General features: G+C 38.2%; 2 protein-coding genes across 3 annotated transcripts; both read right to left on the reverse strand.

Moving 5' to 3' along the window:
* Positions 1 to 731: 731 nt before the first annotated feature.
* nkain1 (sodium/potassium transporting ATPase interacting 1) lies at positions 732 to 10,121 on the reverse strand (the record flags this gene model as incomplete). 2 transcript variants are annotated; one of them, XM_079878851.1, is made up of 8 exons in its annotated part: positions 9,937 to 10,121; positions 9,424 to 9,728; positions 7,133 to 7,270; positions 6,905 to 6,985; positions 5,321 to 5,518; positions 5,162 to 5,222; positions 4,990 to 5,071; positions 732 to 2,652 (listed from the first exon to the last, which is right to left on the reverse strand). In XM_079878851.1, the coding sequence occupies exons 2-8, from the start codon at positions 9,475 to 9,477 to the stop codon at positions 2,643 to 2,645; spliced, it is 624 nt and encodes a 207-aa protein (XP_079734977.1). In that variant the 5' UTR covers positions 9,478 to 9,728; positions 9,937 to 10,121. The 2 variants fall into 2 exon arrangements, with proteins under 2 accessions (XP_079734977.1, XP_079734978.1); XM_079878852.1 differs by lacking the exon at positions 732 to 2,652 and having other exon boundaries at positions 4,986 to 5,071.
* A 671-nt stretch (positions 10,122 to 10,792) lies between these two features.
* On the reverse strand, positions 10,793 to 20,461 carry snrnp40 (small nuclear ribonucleoprotein 40 (U5)). The gene is made up of 10 exons (XM_079879152.1): positions 20,210 to 20,461; positions 18,681 to 18,810; positions 18,506 to 18,599; positions 15,058 to 15,223; positions 13,717 to 13,839; positions 13,502 to 13,622; positions 12,312 to 12,394; positions 11,334 to 11,395; positions 11,148 to 11,251; positions 10,793 to 11,034 (listed from the first exon to the last, which is right to left on the reverse strand). Exons 1-10 carry the CDS (start codon positions 20,318 to 20,320, stop codon positions 10,985 to 10,987), a joined length of 1,044 nt encoding a protein of 347 aa, XP_079735278.1. The 5' UTR covers positions 20,321 to 20,461; the 3' UTR covers positions 10,793 to 10,984.
* Between the last annotated feature and the right edge of the window lie 5 nt (positions 20,462 to 20,466).

A 20,466-nucleotide genomic window follows, 5' to 3' on the forward strand; every position in this document is an offset into this window, starting at 1 on the left:
ATGTGAATAAAGCATCACCTGTTCAAAATGTGACCACTGACATGTTTACATGTATTATAATCTCAGTATCTTTAAAATACAATGTTAATTATACATTAATAATAGATGGATTCAATCATCTTTCAGAGTGGCAGAAGATTTAGTCACAAATTTTACAGGTGGGATTAAAAAATGTTTTCTTTTTCACTACAAACACAGTTGCAAAAGTCATAATGTACTAGAAAAGAGGCCTGTTCTCTATTACAAACTGCATTCAAGTCAATGAAACTATTCAAAATCTGACATGTTCGTGTACATTATAATTGGGTAACACTTTATTTTATGTTAAATGTAGTTACTATAGTAATAACTATTAATTATGCATAATTACATGCAACTAACCCTAAAACAAACCCTAACCCTATAGTAAGTACATGTATTTACTTATATTACTCAATATAATATACTTAAATTAGGGCTGTCAAACGATTAATCGCATAATAAAAGTTTGTTTTTACATAATATATGTGTGTGTACGGTGTATAATTCTTTTCTATATATAAATACACACACATGCATATATATATTTAAGAAAATGTGTTATTTATATATAAAATAATATATAATATAAATTATATATAATACAAATATATATACACAGTATGTACATGCAAATATTTCTTAAATATATACATGCATGTGTGCATATTTATATATAGAAAATAATTATACACCGTACACACACATGTATTATGTAAAAACAAACTTTTATTTTGGATGCGATTAATCGCGATTAAACGTTTAACAGCCCTAACTTAAATGTATACTTACAGTGTAACAAAGACACCTTATAAATAAAATCTCAATACCTTAATAACACAATGTTAATAATGCATTATTAATAACAGACCCTTTAAAAAAGAATGCATCAAATGGTATAGTTGGATATGTATTATGGTGTTTTACATGATTTTAGGGATCGTCCTTCTTTTATTATAATCTTTCAGAGTAGCAGCTGGTCAATAGGGTAAAAAATTTAAGAAATAGATATCACAAATATACTTCCCTCTGTTTTGTATGAAATGTCATGTTTAAATATGCAATATCTAATTAAATACGCACTAACTGGCTCACGTTAAGAACAGAAATCTGAACATTGGATAAAGCCGTGAGGTTCAAAATTCTGTGTTCTTATTCTTTTTGTTCTCATTCTTGGTTTTAATAATAATAATAATAATTTGTTTATTTTATATAGCGCCTTTCAGGAAACTCAAGGTCGCTTTACAATAAAGTAACATGACATAGAAACAAGACATGAAACAATACAAATAAACCTTTTTTACGGCCTTATGTGTTGTAATTGAAATCTACAGATGCGAATAGATAAAGTATAATAAAATAAACACTTAAATGTGTATTATTTTCCATTACGGTCATCGTTATGAAAGCAAAATAGCCCAAAATCTAAAAAACTGACCAGTGCATGAAAAAACACACTAGTTTTTCCTCAAGTGTCTTGCCTTAAAAGTAAATTTGGTCACAAATAAATTTTACCATGTGGAATTATTAAATTTTTCATGGTTGCAAAAACATGCGGTACTAGAAAAGATGTTGCATGTGTCATTCAAAAATAACAGGCATGTCTGAAATGTGAGCACCTTTGTGTAAATGGCAGAAGGACAACTATTTCAAATGATGTGTAATGAGATAAAACAGGTCTGGTCATTGTCTAAACATCTGCCTCACAGCTCTCTCTAGGGAGCAACAGTTTTACACACTTAGCCCCGTGAAAACGAGACCGAGCTCATATCCTCATCCATCAAAACCAGTGCTTTATTTCACACGAACCCTCTGTGGAGCATTTATAAGTGAACAAGGCAAAGAATAATCTAGAAAGAGTTTATTAAGCTGAACAACTGTCCCACCCTTCAGGCGTGTCCCTCACGCACACACTCGCTCGCTCACACAAACACAGCCTTCCTGAAACAAGTATAGTACATTAACATACATTCATTCTAAGCTTGTGTTCAAATAAACATTTATGGCTAGTCACATTATGCGTCGGGTGCATAAGTACATATCAAAACGTGTTATCCGTGTACATCGACACAATCAGAAACGCACGTTCATGCACGCAGACGTATGAGGGCCACAACTCCTCTGTCGTGAGTTTTACATGCACAAAGTCCTACAGCATTCCTCAAATACACATCTACCCAACCTAAAACATTCATCTAACACATTACATTATAGTGTCTTATATCAGAGTATAAACAATCACGCACACACACCAGAAAGAGCTGAGCGGGCAGCTCCGGCGTGTGCTCCGAGATTACCTGGGTCAAAGGTCGGCCACCTTGTGAATACACAAACATATACAAAGGCCTATGTGCTTGTGCACATATGAACACACACGCACACACGTCTTCAAGTCTGATTTAATAATGCTTGTGTCAGCATCTTCTCGTGGTCCTGTCCATATGCTCGTTCTCTCTCTGTGACTCTGGCTGGTGTGGCACTATATGTTTTCTCCAATAGAGGGAGACAAAGTTTGAGAGAGACACACGTTGAAGTTGGTAGAACATTTCCCACAATGCAGAGGACTTCATCTCTCAGAGATAAGCAGTTGTTTTCCTCTGAAAGGTGGGGTTTTCTTCTGGTTTCTAACCAGTCCTAGATATAAATAAATATATATATATATATATAAATATAAAAAACATACATTTACAAAGTGAAGTTTCTAAACCAATAGGCTGTGGCTGCGTCCGAAATCACATACTCTCTGCGACCACTAAAACTGCACGTTCTATATAGTATTAATGTCATTTGGATGCACTACGTTTGCCACGTTGTCATTATCATGTGATCTGCCAGTGTCACTGCCATTCACAAATCCTCTCCCGTGGCCTTATGGGATAGTAAAGTGTCCATCGTATGCACACTTCAGAATCTCACCGGAAGTAGTAGGTCATCCGGGTACTTTTTATCTACTCTTTTATGAGTACTGTGAATTCAGACATACTTCTTTTGTCATATACTGTGCAAAGTATGCAAATTTTCACCACTGAATGACCATATATGGCAAAATGGAAAGTGTCCCACAGCAGTCCTTTTAACATGTTTTTTTTTGAAAAAAAAAAAAAAAAACTTAAAAAATTAGGGCTGTCAAACGATTAATCGCATCCAAAATAAAAGTTTGTTTTTACATAATATATGTGTGTGTACGGTGTATAATTATTTTCTATATATAAATACACACACATGCATGTATATATTTAATAAATATTTGCATGTATATACTGTGTATATATATTTATATTATATATAAATATTTTATATATAAATAACACATTTTCTTAAATATATATATTTATGTCTGTGTATTTATATATAGAAAATAATTATACTCCATACACAGACATAAATTATGTAAACACAAACTTTTATTTTGGATGCGATTAATCGTTTGACAGCCCTATTAAAAATGCAAAATAACAATAAATAACAATTGAAAAGTAAATTGATAAATTAATTACTTGATAATTTTAAATATTTATTATAAAATATATTTCTAAAATATAAATTTACTGGACACCACCTGGACAAACAACTTGATGTAACAACAACGTGGCACACTACTTTTTGAAATGCTCATCGTTCTATTATGCGATGGCAGCGTCTGAAATCGCATACTCTCTTGAGTAGATACTTATTATGAATAATTACTTCACAACAGCTAAAAAAGTATGTTCTATATAGTATGAATATGGGAAGTATGAATGAAATCCGTAGTTTGTCATTGTCATGTGACCTACGGCGTCAGCTGCGTTGCTTCACTGTCATTCACAAATCCTCTCCCGTGGCCTTATGGGATAGTAAAGTGTCCATCGTATGCTCAATTCAGAATCTCACCGGAAGTAGGTCATCCGGGTACTTTTTGACGAGTCATTAGCTGCTTTCCGACCGGAGGAACCTTTTCACAGTTCCTAGAACTATTGGCTAAAGTACCCGGATGTCGGCGTGTTCGCACCGCAGGAACTAGGAACGATTTTAGTTCTAGGAACTCCATTTGTAGGAACTAATTTTGGTCCTACTTCAGAGTAGGGTCTAAACCAGCACTATAGGAACTATCCGTGACGTTAGTGTACGCTGATTGACCGAATGCACGCGGAACACCAGCACCCGCCATTTTTAAAACAGCTAGAATGTGTAAACACAAATTATAGCCTATATATTTACTCCATAAACTAACTATACAAACATGGAAAACAGTGATAGATGGGTCTCTAAACCTTTATGCTGAAGAGAAAATCCAACGCAACTTTGAGGGGACCAAGCCAAACATAATTGTTTATCTGCCCAGCTAGCAACACTGGACATCAACCACACGGCATAGGCTAATAACCTTTTTTTATATACTGTCTACTTTCTATAACAGTTCTATCTAATGAGATATTAAACAGTACTGTTAGACAGATCGCTAACTAATAAACACAGAATGCGAGCATTGTTTGCTCTGGCGTTCTCAGCGCCGCCAAAATAAAGGTCCGTCGCGCCGTCAAAATAAAAGTCGCCGTGCTTGCGTCACTCCCTAACTCCTCCTACCAGTTCCTATGGCCACTTAGCCAGTGCGAACGCAAACAGCAAAACCGAGTTTGGGGGAGAGTAGTTCCTAGAACTGTTTAGAAGTGGACAGTTCCTAGAACTAAGTTCCTGTAACTACTTGGTCGGAAAGCGGCTTTTTATGAGTACTATGAATTCAGACATTTTTCGCCTACTATATAGTAGGGAAGTATGTAATTTCGGATGCGGCCATCTTGTTGCAACATTCTATCTTGTTGCAAGTGAGTTTTTTATTTGTGCACTTGTTATTCAGTTTAGAAAAATCGAATAAATACAATTAAACATAGTCCCATCACACATTATATTCAAAAAAAATAATAATTATAGACTACATTTTGAAAGAGTACAATTTTTTAGTAAAGAATGCCTAATTGAATGAGTACTTACGTATAGAGAGGCTGCAGCTGTAAGTGAGAACTCTTTTGTGGAGGCTGGTAACTATAAGAGTCCAATCCACCAATGAAATCAACTGCAACAGAGACAGTCATCCACACTTAAACACTTCAATATCATTGGAATTCAGTTTCTAACTGCAGATTTCCCAATACAGAACACTTACAGCTGTCCTCATCATCCAGGAAGACTCGACTGACATAGCAGGCATAAACAAATCCAAAGAGCTGAAACACAGAACCCAAAAAATATGTGAACAGGCCAAACATTCATATGCGTGTACTTTTGTGCATGTAAAGAAAGGAGATCAAACGGAAGCACTCACTGCAAGAAACACTTGCAAGGCTGAGCTGACCACCTCTATGTACTGGTAATCCAGTAGGCAGCCACTGACAGTGATCACATGATGATCCTGAGGAGCCAATGGTGAGTCAGGCACTGGAGTAACTAAGCAACCAGGCCCGTTCTCCATCCACCAGGAACGATGAAGCGATGTGTTAAATGTCATTAGAAAATCCTTGTCCTGAAGAACACAAACAGAACAAAAAATCATTAACTCAACTCTGACTCTGTTTACAAGTTTTATTTCCTCTATTTTAGTTTTATTAACATTTTAAATTAAATTTGTAGTTTTCATGGTAATTTTAGTTATGTGCTTTTCCATTTTAATCGTTTTTAATTTTCAGTTAATTACTATATATTTAACTTGTCTAAACTTATTTCAGTTTATTGCCAAGGAAACATTTAGAAGTTTTTCTATTAATATTTTCATTTTATTTAAGCATTATTATTAATAAAAAATGTTTTTACTATTCAGTTTTAGTTCATGATAATAATCCTGTTCCAAAGAAAAATGTTTGTCTTCATAATCTATTAACTCTATTATCTATTAGCCTATCTATCTTAATAATTTTCACAAAACTTACATGGCCCCCAGAATATTTTGTTGCATGAATATCTGAGCATGCGATGCAACATATCAAAAGAAAGAGCAGAGCCTCTGCTTTTACACACAAAAATATTATAGCTTTTTTCTATGCATTCTTTTTTTATCAACACTTGAATTTGAGTGTTTAATAAAAAAAAGCAACATTTTGAACAAAAAGCTGAGAAAATCATATTTTTATTCTAAGACTACAACGTGCATTAGCAATGCTTTTATTGCTTTTTTTGCCTGTGTTTTGATCCGGAGATTCTCATTTTTCTCAGATCCTATCGTATAGCAGTGAAAACACGGAAAGCAGGAAAATTCCATCAATGGCGAGGAAAGAGTTAAAATGTCCTCAAGCCCTATTTTCCTATTAGATCACGTTAAAGGCACACTATGCAAGATTTGTATCTTAATATAACAGCTTTGAAATCATTTCGAAGGTAAACAAACTCGTAGTAGGGCGAATCATCCCGATAGCAAAGCAGGGGCGGACGCCGCTGGCAAAACCAGCAATGTAGGTTTGAGAGGTGGTGCCCCGCCAAATCTCGCGAGAATCATGACTTGCTTTACGTCACGACGTCACATACATCAACAACATATGAAGCAACCTTTATTGAAGACTCTAGCACGCATTTCAGACGTGAATCATGGCAGAGTCGACGAAGAAAACAAAGAAAGCGCGGTCCGAAGAGTGCAGAGACGGCTCTGCATGAGTGGTATTTACAACAGTAACGTTAAATACAAGTACTCCACAGCGACTCTAGGGGGCGCTGTTTGAGAAAAACGGAAACTGCATAGTGTGCCTTTAACCAATAAACTATTTTATGGGATACCCACTTTTCAGAATCAAAACGATTCTCAATTAATAAAATTAAATAAAATGCTCTTAGTCTCACTTGATATCAAACATTTAATCAAGACTCTTTGGTGTATTTACACAATGACTAACTTGTGGACCAATGAAGTAAATCCACCTACCTGTGACAGGTAGCCAACTTCCAGGTAAAAACAGATGATGAAAGAGTTCCAGCCAACCCAGAGCACAAGCCATACAGCATACTGAAAATGTGCACACACACACACACACACACAAATATATTAATGAACACATATGAGACATGTAGTGTTCAAAAAGACACCATTTTCGTTTGTGAATTCTGACATCTGACATTTGTTTGTCTCACCATGATTATGCTTATGCCTTACCAGTATTAGATATCTGGAGCGGATTTGCACCGTTCCAAATACTCCCAAAATGACGGCCACAATGTGGAGGAAATTGGCCAGGATGGGAGCCCACTGATATCCCAAAAAGTCAAACACCTGCCTCTGTAATGCAGCGACCTGTGAACAAACCAAGAACAGATTACATGCACAATCACTCAACTTTTATGCATTGCATACGTGTGCACAAAAAGCTTGTGCCAATACAGATAATGTCACGTATAGCTGTCGACTCTTGTCCCACATCATTGCAGACTTCAAAATGAGCTATCCTGGGTTTATTTAGGCAAATATGAGACTGGCAAAACAAGCTTGTGCTGCAGACTCCCAAGTTGCATTGGCAGGAAAATGGTACACAAAATCTGGTATTGCTGGCGACTATTCTTGGCAGAGATCGACGTGCGCAGCATTCATCCAAGAAAAGGCCCAGTGCACATTAACCACGGAAAATTCTTCGAAGAAGGATCATCAGCCGCGGGAATCTGCGCCAATGAACTCAGACGATTCTCGTACACTGGAACGTCCATCATTGACAAAGTACTGCATGTCCTCTGCCGCTTCGCATATGCGCTTATTAAATATTTTGGTTAATTTGATGAAGGAGTGAGTCTGGTGGTGGGTTAGTTTAGCCAAACTCCCAAGCTGTGTCCATGTTTGCTGTGCACTTTAATTAGTTTAGTTCTAATAACTCTAATAACAATTAGGATACTCCGATTTTTATAAAGAATATTCGGCGAGAAAAGCCTAAAAACCTAACTATTGAAGAGTTAGTTCACCTAAAAATGTAAATTATCCCTCAACCCATCCTAGTTGTATATGACTTTCTTCTTTCAGCCAAACACAATCAGAGTTATATATAAAAATATATCCTGGCTCTTCCAAGCTTTATAATAGGAGTGAATGGTACCTTATTTATTTTTATTTTTATTTATTTATTTATATTTGCACCTTAAAATACAAAATGACAAAAATAATAACAAAACATAAAATATATGAACAAAACTAAGACAAATATTATCAATTTAATGATGTGCAGGAAGAGGCAAAAAACCCCAACTGGGTTAGATTTAACCCCCAACCTTAGATTTTGAAGTCCAAAAAAGTGCATCCATCATAACAGTAATCCATACAGCTCCAGGGGTTAAAAACGCAATGCGTTCTTGTGAGAAAAATATCCTTATTTATAACTTTATAAACTATACTCACTGGCTTCCGTACGCGAGTCGAGTTCTGGCGGAAGATTGACCTCTGACCCGAAGCGCAGAGGATTGATCAAAACAAAACACCAGTCATGAATTAGAAGTCTAAAAGGAGAATTTTTTAAAGAGAAATGTGTGAGGAGCTTGAGTTTTTTGCCCTATTTGTTTGAACCGCGAGAAGCGTCTACTCTCACCTAAGCTAACGCTACTCCTACATCCTACGTCAGGTCAAAGGTCACTCTTCCGCTAGAACTAGACTCACGTACGGCAGTTAACGGAAGCCAGTGATTATAGTTTATAAAGTTATAAATATGGACATTTTTCTCACAAAAATGCATTGCTTTGCTTCAGAAGGCCTTTATTAACCCCTGGAGCCGTGTGGAGCACTTTCATGATGGATGGATGCACTTTTTTGGGCTTCAAAATCTCGTCCTCCATTCACTGCCATTATAAAGCTTGTAAGAGCCAGGATATTTTTTAAGATTACCCCGATTGCTGAAAGAAGAATGTCATATACACACCTAGGACAGCTTGAGGGTACGTAAATGATGGGATGATTTTCATTTTTGGGTGAACTAACTCTTTCACAATGAATCAGCAGTACAGGTTGCAGTGGACCATTAAACCCACTAAAGCCAATGGTAAATAAAAAATAGTCTCCACACATAGGAGCAATCCCAGAGCTCTGTGCTGCGGCTGTTTCCATGGAAACTGCCAGGAGCCCCGGCCCACAGCCCTATGAGAGAAGAGCCCTTTCCTCAGGAGACCCTCATCCTCATCTGTGTTACACAAACAAATCATGCATATGCATACATATCTGGGGCATGAAGTTTGAAGCAAGGGCATGAAGTATAAAAGCGAAGTTTTAACAGGTGACTCGACTGAAAAGGGAACCAGGGCATCTTGTCCCTTGGCTTCACCTCTTCCAAATCACAACCTGAGGCCAGTGGACACCCTGCGCTCTCTCTCTCTCTCTCTCTCTCTCTCTCTCTCTCTCTCTCTCTCACACACACACACACAATATCTTTTCAGGTAAGACTAGACATGAATTGATGATCAACAACACAGTCTTACCAGCTGCAGGCAGCAGATGACCACCAGCGTGCACCTCCCGTCGCACGGACCCATGCTCTCGCGCTTGAGGCACGGCTTGGGCCCCGCGAGGCGTCGGGAGAAAGCGGAGTCCCCGGTGAGGTCCAGCGCGCTTCAGGGTCTTGCTTCACGAACACCGTTCAAAACATCAAGAAGTCCACCAGGACGCGTGCATGCTTCGGTGCGTCGATGCTTTCTGGTGTCTGCCGGTCATACCGGACCTCCTCCGCGGAATTGTCCTGACCGAAGCGTCCTACAGGATCCCAATCTTAGCGGATCTGCCACACCTTCATTCCGCACCGGGTACCAGGCGCAGACAGCCCCAAAATAGCACAAAGAACAGAGGAAGAGTCAGTGAGCGCGTTTAACTGGCAGAAATGAGCATCATATGATAAACATCAGACGGAGCGCGAGCGGGGGGGTGTAAGGGCGCGAGGTAAGAAAATAACGCAAATGAAATCCGGAGCGAGCACAAAGCCAGCCTTTGTGACTTACCGTGAGGTCCGGTATTCGTTTTTTTCCGAGCCGATGTACCGTCGGGGGTCTCAGACTGGCGCTGTAGTTTGAGAGACCATCCTCCTGCTCCGGCTCTTTGTCAACATCGGCACCGGGAGGAGGGTGAGGGTTTGTGGGTGGAAATCAGACACCCTCGTGCGAGTCTGACTGCAACCCGCTCGCGCAACCGCACAGAGACGCTCGCCGCGCGCTTGGCACGACATGAGGCGTTCACTGAGGCAGAGCACAAAGAAACCCATCATGCGGATGCGGACGCTCTTATTACAAAGTGGAAACATTTCTATATTTAAACTAATTTTACGTCAAAGTATGCAAGGTGTACACATGCGCTATACACTAGTTTTAGTACACACAGACTTACAGTAATATATATAAAATACAGTACATATACATACGCACGTGACACACACATATATAAACACACACACACATGCATATATATATATTTATGTACACAAAGAATCCACAATTTTCAGTTTCTCTTCAAACAAGGGAGTGTTTTGACTGATGATCTTCTGTTTTCTTCTGTATTGTTGATCATATTTGATGTGATATGCTCAATGTACGTGCACTGTTAATGTCATATGTATAAATATGAATTAAAGTCTAAATTAAATAAATTCATCATATGAAGCAATTGTTTCTTTTCAGAAGACTTGGATTAAACTGCTTAATTCATAATACATTTCACATACTCATATTATACAAACTTATAATGTGATTAATCGATTTGACAACTCATATATATACATATTCATATTAGGGCATGAAGTATGTGTGTATATATATATATATACATACCATACTTCATAGACAAAGACAGTGCACATTAAAATTTTGGAAACAAGTTTATTAAAAGCATAAAAAAAAGTCAACGTTTTTCCATCACATTTCCCCCCCAACTGGTCATCACAATTTCCCAACCAAATACAAATGGCAAAATTCCAAATAATATCTCCATCTGCCCATCCTCTTCACATTCTCACATTCAGCCACACACACAAACAGCATTCGCACACAATCACAGTTACTGAATCTCTCCGATGTAGAGGCGCTTATCACTGGATCCAGAGAGAACTGTGGAAGACATAAAATAATGGAGTTACACATGGAGCAGAAAAGGGAACAATGTGCTCGCTTTATCATTCCAGTTATATATTCTATTACTAGAATAAAATATTTTTTTTTACCAATGGGTTCTTCTGGATGGAAAGCCACCTCATTGACAGACCCAGCATGACCAGGCAGCTTATAAAGGATCCTACGAGTCGTTGTGTCCCAAACATACACAAACCTACAACACAAACAGACCAGATTAACCTCACACATAATCATACTGCACAAACACTGCATAAAGCACACAAACACACCCTTACCTGTCAGCAGAACCGGCTGCAATCTTCCCCCCATCAGGAGACCAACAGCATCTGAGAAGATTCTAAGACACAAAAAAACTTCAATTACAAAACACTTTTTATGAACTTCCAGTTCAGCCTCAGTGATGTTTACTGGAAGAATTCATCCATAATTCACCCCTGATCAAGGGTGTTCACACTTGTAGTTCGGTTCACTTGGTTAGGACCAAAGAAAAAAACACATTTAGTCATGGTCCGCTTAGCGTTCACACTGGCATTTTAACACTGAAGCTAAAGATACTGAACCAAAAGGCATAAGGATATGTTCACAACCTGATTTTATTATGTATATTTCGCGATGGAACAATATAAATGGGATAAATGCGCTCGTTGTATGTGCGTAGCTACATATGATGGTATTTTGACCAGCTGAGAACTTGTGAAGAGCTTATAAAATGTGTAAAAGAGTCAAACGGCGTCAGGAATCCCTCCGTCACACAAACAAACCAAGATCTGCTGCGACGAGACTCGTTTCTGATGCCTGAACTGAACTGTGATGGACAACATCGCAAATATGATGAGAAAAAACAGCTATGCTTGAGCATTCTGTCCTTTTTAGGGTCGCATCTTGTGACATATACCGTTTTTGGTTCATTTGCATGTCTTTGCTCTGTGTTGCGTTCATATTTCATTCGAGCCGCACCAGAGTTTGTTTGGAAGCGGAGTGAGATCCATCTTTCAGTGTCTCGGTCCACTTGTTTGGTGTCACCAGGGTTCAGATGACAGCGTTCACACTTAATCAAATAAACCGCACTAACAGAGCAATCGCACCAGTTCATTTTAATCAAACCAAACCTGCCACGTGTGAACACACCCTTAAAAAAAATTTATAGCAGCAATCACGGTGGAAATCACATACTCTATTTATAAACAACAAAAGAACTATAAAATAAGGTAATCTTTTTTTATATATATATATACAAAGAGAATTGGGCTTACCTTCTCAAAGTTATGGACATTTCCCTGAAAGATCTTCACACACCTCTCCTTTGGTGCAAATGGACGGATATCCCAGACACGCACTGTTTCAAACACAGAAAACATCAGCAGACGTTTTACATGTAGGCAAACAGTCATAAACTCATTAATAACAGGCAGGGGCGGTGCTAGGGCTGGGCTAAGGGGGCTTAAGCCCCGAATGTTTTTAGTAAATCCCCGAATATTTTGTTACCTTGTCTTTCTCATATAGCAAAACAATTAATCAGAAAAACAAATGTGAATAAGATTACAGCAGCCGCGATTACCTAATCATGAAAAGTGCAAATTACAGTTTTATTTATTTTTTTCCCTTTGCATTAAAGGTACTTACGACATGCGTTTGCAGCGTTGAGCATTGTAGCCAATCACAGACATGTCTGTTGAACGCATCGGCCAATCAGAGGCGTTTAAATGAGTCGCTGTGGTGAAGATGTGTTTTGCGCGAGCTCACCGAGTTCTACACTTTCGCAAACCTGTCATTATTATTGGCAATAAACTTAAGATGCAAATAAAAGATTCACTGCAATGTATTTGATATTCTTGATGCTGCTCTGATGCGCTCCATCACGCACCGCTCTGTTTGGTGTTAGGATGACTAAAAGTTCAGCGGTCTAGCTCATCAGTGTCATAGTGATTAAAGAAGTGAACGAATGCCTGGCAAAATGTAAGTGGAAAACATTTAATATTTGACTGTTTTACAATAGAAATGTTCAACTACCGACAGTATCCGGTGATGCAAATTACTCAACTTTTTTTATTTATTAAATTTTGCCTTTTTGAATCGAAAATATGCTATAATTTCCTTGATTCATTTAGAGAGAATGCATGCATAATTAAAAATAAAATATTATTTGCAAATAGTTACAATTATTTCACTAATACAATAAGCCTTTCTTTTTCTTTATTCCCTTAAATCGCTTTTATAATTAATTAACTCCTTTAAATAAAAATACCCAATTTTAGGTTGGGCTAAAGCCCCGAATATCCACTGACCTTAGAACCGCCCCTGATAACAGGTACACATATACCACGACTCAAAAGTTTAGGGTCAGTATGTTTTTTTTAGGGTGAACATGAAAGACTTCTTTAAATTCTTTTGAATGGTAGTGTGTGTACAAGCGCACACACACACACACAGATATTAAGCTTACCGCTGTTATCCATGGAGTTAGACAGCAGGTATGATCCATCTGCGCTGAGACTCAGACCAGTCACAGAGTCTCCATGACCCTGCATACTGTAAATCAGTTTGTTTTGTCTGAGGTCCCACACCTGCAGCAATAGACACACATACAGACAAGAATAAACAAACATTCAGAAACATTGAGGCAAAAAAAGCCCAGAAGAGTCTTTGTTGCGCACAGACCTTTATGTCGTTGTCGATGCCTCCTGAGATGATCTGGTCACTGGTGTCATTGAATGTCACACTGAGAACCTGATATGTGTTCTGGAACGTGTGAACAGAGGCCTTCTTCCTGATGTCCCACAGCTACAATAATAATAGAAAAGATTGAAATGTCCGCAACACTGCTTACTCCCATATTTTAATAAAAAAAAGCAACGTTTCGACCCTACTGGGTCTTCTTCCACAGCTACAATAACACATGAACAAAGAGGAACCAAGGACACATTTAGACCATCTGAACACTCTTATTTAGCAACAACCTAAAGACTTACTGTAACATCTATCATAATACAGACGGCAAACTTTATTTTATTGATTAGCAGGGGTGAAACGATACCCTAATGTCACGATACTGAACTCATGATACAATATTATTGCGATACTCCAAGACATTTGATAAAAGGTTAACACATTTTTTTACTGTTGATTAAAATCTAAATTTGATATTACACTGAGGTGTAAATGAATAGGCTTTGACTTGGTGCTGGAAACCAAGGACAATAATGACACCAGGATAAAAATATTCATGATTCTGAAGCTGAAAATACAGAATTATTCTAGACGAATATGCTTGCACTCTGTCACTGACTAGATATATTAAAAAATAATGTAAGCCACATTTTACTGGTAACAGACATTGGCATTATCAGGACCCACAAATATTCCCACATTGCATTATTACACATTATATTCAACATTAAATATAGTAGTACTGACACTAAAACTCTGAAAACTTAATTTTTATATTGGGTGAACTATTCATAATACAGTTTGTCACTATCCACAATACATATTGTTGCATTTTTGTATTATGATATATTGTGACACGATATATTGTTACACTCCTATTGATTAGCTATTTACATTTTACATTTAGTCATTTAGCAGACGCTTTTGTCCAAAGCGACTTACAATTTAGGACTAAATTAAGTGAGTCATCGTGAAGAGGCTAAAACAACGCAAGAAGTGCTCAAAATACGAAGTTCAGGCATTGTTCAGAGTAGCATAAGCCAGATAAGGGAGGATTAAAGGATTTTATATATTTTTTTGTTAGTTAGTTTCAAAGCTATTTGCCTTTTTATACTAGAGAGACTATGATAGTGGAGATTTTGACTTAAAAGGGAGATTGGGTTTGGGACACAAACCAGGTCATATTCAAACTAGGCCATTTTGACTATACAGGAGTGGCCAGATTGAAAATGCATTGGAGTTTTTTGTTTAAGATTCAAAAGGTCGAGACATGTCAATGACTTCTTGTGGGTTTCCAGTCTAGACTCGGGGGTTGACTGGTGTCATGTTTACCTTTACAGTTCCATCATCACTGCCTGTACAGGCCAGCTGTGGGCCGCGCCGCGCCGGAAAACATGAGTTCACGAAGGACGTGTGACCTTTCAGACGCTTCACACGCTCCCCAGTCTCACTGTCCCACACGCATACGGTCTTGTCTGTACTGGCTGAGAACAGCAGACTGGAAGACACAAGCACACACACTGAGGATGTGATATATACTGTATGCATTATTCTTTAATAAATGCAAGTGCACATTCTCAAGAATAAAGAACCTTTAAAGTCGGCATGAAATCAAATTTGACAAATCTTCTTTTTATATGTAATATTGTAGTGTTTATTATAAATGATTTATCTGTGCACTTCATTATTTTTTTAAAATTCATGTACCCTTATAATCTTTAATCAAATACATTACCCTTCCCTCCCCCCTCGAAACGACCTCTCTTCTCTTTCGGTCACGTGCCATGGCGAAAGGGTGCGGCTATCGAGATGCTCTCGAGGGTGAACTTGACTGATAACAGAGAATGTCTAATAAGGCTGATAACTTGACTTGACTCATCTTGGTTCGCGGGAATAATAAAATAAAATAAAAAATCCTTCATGGGAGGGTAACGATGGGGAGTCCGGTGGAGAGAAATCCTCCACAACTGAATGTAAACTGGCATTCAAATCAGCCTCCATTTTGTTTGCAACGCCCAACCTCCAACGATCCAATCAATTCCCGAAGGACGAAATCAAGCCCCGCCCTACATTTTTTTCTAATTTCAGAAGCCGTTTCACTCGGATATACGTCACAACAAGGAAAAAATGACAATCTCAACTTCCGTTTCATGCCGACTTTAACATCCATGGAATCTTTCCATTGCAAAAAAGGTTCTTTATATAGTGGAAAAAGCTTATTTAGCTTCTTACTAAGAAAAAAAATGGTTCTTTTAAAGGGTTAGTTCACCCAAAAATGAAAATTCGGACAGTAATCACTCACCCTCATGTTGTTCCAACCCCGTAAGACTTTCGTTCATCTTCGGAACACAAATTAAGATATTTTTTATTAAATCTGAGAGTTGTCTCACTCCTCCATAGGTTTCTCTGTAAATTAAACTTGCCGGCCCAGAAAGTTTGTAAAGACAATGTTTAAAATAGTCCAAGTGACTACAGTGGCTCAACCTTAAAGGGGACCTATTATGCAAAATTCACTTTTGTATGGTGTTTGGACATAAATGTGTGTTGGCAGTGTGTGTACACAACCACCCTACAGTGATAAAAATCCACTCACTCCTTTTTTTTAAATCTCCATAAATCAAAAGCAGTCTCTCCAAACGACCCGTTTTCAGAATGTGGCTTTAGTGACATCACTAAAGCCACAGGCCCCGCCCCCGAGTGTTGACTGACACTGCCGTTATAACTTAGACCCGCCCTGATCGCGTTCACTGCGAGTTGTACACATCAGCCATTGCTGCAGCAATGCACTCACGAGAAGCGTCGAAGCATCTCCCAAGCGTTGAAGGTGTTGTAGCTGGATGTATTCATTCACATAGCTCTCTCTATTTACTCTTGAAATCTGCCAGCCACTGAAGACGAGTCGAGGTGGATTCATTTTGTTTTCAAAGAAAATCCTCCCTCAACTCAACAGAAACTTATGTAAGTTACTTATGCACTTCTTATACTGTTTACTCAGCTCTAACAGTGATTTTCTGAATAAAAACTGATGCTTCATCTTTTGTGTGACATACAGTAAACTTTATTAAACTCATCAGTATATTTTGTGTCATCATTCAGACAATTAGATCGTCAGACGGAGTCCTACAGCAGGCTTGCATTAATAGTGTATACAAGCAATGCCAAATAGGTTATAATCGTAATTAAACTAAACTATACCTTTTCCAACTCCATACAGCATATATTCTCTGACTCTGTAGGCATTTTTATGGTCGAAATGAACACCATTACTGTGACTGTCTGTTTTATTATTATCATCTTTACTGTTCGCTGGCTCTGATCGCGGCTGCTTAGGCTCCGCCTCCTGTGCCGTGAACCAGCAGCTCATTAGCATTTAAAGGAGAAGCACTAAAACAGTGCGTTTTTCACAGACCCAAAAAATGATGATTTAAACGTGCTGTAAATAAAATTCTGTTGGGTATTTTGAGCTAAAACTTCACATACACACTCTGGGGACATCAGAGAATTATTTTACATCTTGTGAAAAGGGGCATAATAGGTCCCCTTTAAGTTTATCAAGCGACGAGAATACTTTTTGTGCGCAAAAACAAGCCTCACACGCATCACACACATGACACACATGACCAGCGTCGGCCAATAGTGAGCCTACGTTCTGACGTACAACCCAGAAGTGCTGCGCTCTTAAGACCTGTTCACACCGCGACGAATTTCGCGCGCGATATTCACCGACGTTTAACGCCTCGTGACTAAACAAAGGGCGCCAATGTGAGTGTGCACACCGGCGCGAAAAACGGCACGCGTAAAAGCGTCATTTTTTTAAAAAACGCCTCGGGTTCGTTTTTTTGGTTTGACGCGCCGCGTCAAAAACTATCCGACCAATGAGATTGCCGCTTTTGTTCACGTGTCTGGAGCTTCTGAAGTTACAGTAAAACACAACTTGGGGGCGCTCAAAGACAAAACGGTCTTGCCGAGCACACATACGTAACGGCGAAGAAGATATACGCCAAGTAGCGTCTACACTGCCGGGAAGAAATAAGACGAGGAAGATGCAAGGCAAGATGATTGTAGAGCTGTTGGTCTCGTTGGTGTCGGAACATAAAGAACTATATGACAAACGCGACAGCGACTACAAAAATCTTGATAAAAGAGAACTGTTATGGAGTGGTTTCTGTTTTACATTAAGCGCCATCTAATGTCAGGGAATGAATTTGCATGTTCACTCGGCTCATCGTCAGCGGAAATCGCTTGGGTGTGAACACAAAAAACGCGTCGAAAAACGCTGGCGAATAACGCACGCCGATATTCGTCCCGGTGTGTAGGGCCCTTTACACTACGTGAACTCACTCAGAGGCCCACACAGAAGAACATGAATCGTTGAATAAAGTCGTTATTTTTGCGCACAAAAAGTATTCTCGTCGCTTGATAAACTTAAGGTTGAGCCACTGTAGTCACTTGGACTATTTTAAACAATGTCTTTACTAACTTTTCTGGGATGGCAGATATTGATTACAGAGAAGCCTATGTTGGAGTGAGACAGCGCTCAGATTTAATCAAAAATACCTTAATTTGTGTTCCGAAGATGAACGAAAGTCTTACGGGGTTGGAACAACATGAGGATGAGTGATTACTGACAGAATTTTCATTTTTAGGTGAACTAACCCTTAAGGTTTCACCAAAAATGTTTCTCCTATGGCATCACACCCTTCTGGAACGTTTATTTTTGAGAGTGTAAATGCTACAGGAAGCTTTTTTCTTTAGAACAATATCTGTCCCACAAACGCACCTGCCGTCCGTATTATAATGAAGCTCCATCACAGCTCCAGTGTGGCCTTTAAGCGTGGCATAATTCTCACATTCTCCATAGACGTTCCACATCACTGCAAGAACATGAAAATCAGACATAATCAACAAAACAAATCAACATAATAATATCAAATAGTAAAAGTCATGTGACTCACAGATGAGACGGTCATATCCAGAAGAGGCTAGTGTGGCTCCATTGGGGTGAAACTTGCAGCAGTAAACTTCACCTTCGTGACCCGAGAGCAGCATTATGGGAGCCTGCAGACTGGAGCTGCGGGGGGGGCCCTGACATTAACACAAACAGATTAGTGTTTATGCAGGTGCTGTTAGAAATACTCAAGGATGATGAAGCCCTCCTATCATTGGACTGCAGATGGGCAAATCCTTCTCGTTTGCTTACATGCACTAATTGTTTCGTGTACTGTAGTCTCTCCTTTTTGAAGCGTGTGAATGTTCTTTATTGATGTTGTTATTGGTGAGGGAAGTATGTATCTATGGTAGATTTGTATACACACAAATTGCAATAAAGGATAATAAGCAGCGTTGGGTAAGTTACTCTGAAAAAGTAATAAATTACTATCTGCTAATTACATCTTTAACAGTCCATTTAGATTAATGTACTAATTACTCTCTCTAAAAAGTATTGGATTACTTATTACTTTCCAAATCCCATATATATCAACCTTGACAAGGATAAGCATGAAACTGCACTTTTGATTCTTTCAAGTTAATAATATAAAACTGCATTAATTATTCTTGAACTGACCAAAATATGTAAAGGGAAACGGTTACATATAAAATATATATTTTAACACTAAATTTTGATGTTAAATCCACTGTTTTATATAGAATTTTTCTATAGTCTATACAGTATTTTATGCAATTACATCAGAAGTAAACTGTAATTAAATTACAAAAAAATAAGAGTAATCTCTTACTTTACTTTTAAAAAGGGGAAATTAATTAAATTACAGTGATTAATTACACCAAAAACACTGATAAAAAAGACTGGTTTCAGTTGTAAACGACTGAGAATGACTAAATGTCTTGCTCATACTACTTGTCATCACTTACAATATTATGATGTGACATATAGAAGTGTATTAATGAAAGTATTCAAGACCTCCTCCATGTTTTAGCTTCACTGAATACTCTAAAGAGATGAAAGTGCCTTCGCTTAATTAGTGTACTTGTATTTTTAACCAAATGTCACATTCATAAATGCAAGATTAGTAGACCTAATAAAAAATAACAAAAACTTTAAGGTTTTGTTGACTTAAGTTTGGCTGTACATAGACAGTATTAGAGACTCTTTGTTTAAGAAAGTTAATTATTAGCTTTACAAAGTATTATTTGTTATTTATATTACACGCTTATATTATAACAACCCCTAGTGCTTTTTCTTTCTTTCTTTCTGTAGTTGTTTTCTTTCTGTTTGCATAATTGTTCGATATTTCCACTGACTGGAATGAAAGTGAATGTATAATGTCAATGTAACAACGTAACCGTTACATTGCCGTAACAAGGTAACCTCCAGAATGATTCACTGAACAAATCCCCTTGGTGAACTGATTCAATAGATTCGAGTCAGTGAATCAAAGCCCCACTACAACAGCATATGCAGCATTTATACATCTATGAGCAAAAGCTAGTTTATTTAAACTAAATCAGCTCTCGGTTTTACCATAGCCGAGAGTTGTTGGGACTGCGCTGCAGACACCAGTTCTGTCCGGGGTCTCTTCACACCGACGGGAACGACCGCCATCTCAAGCCCGCGCTTCTTCGGTTCGATCATTGTTGTGATAAATAAATGAAACAATAAATGAAAAGGTTTCAAAACTGCGAGCTTCTTTCAAATGAATGAGTATTCCGAGCTTCCCACCACCATCGAGCAACACACGCTCGCCAAGTAAAACACATCCGGTAACACGAAGCCTTCTG

The sequence above is a fragment of the Squalius cephalus genome, assembly GCF_949319135.1.
Source record: "Squalius cephalus genome assembly, chromosome: 8".
NCBI classification, from domain to species: Eukaryota; Metazoa; Chordata; class Actinopteri; order Cypriniformes; family Leuciscidae; genus Squalius; species Squalius cephalus.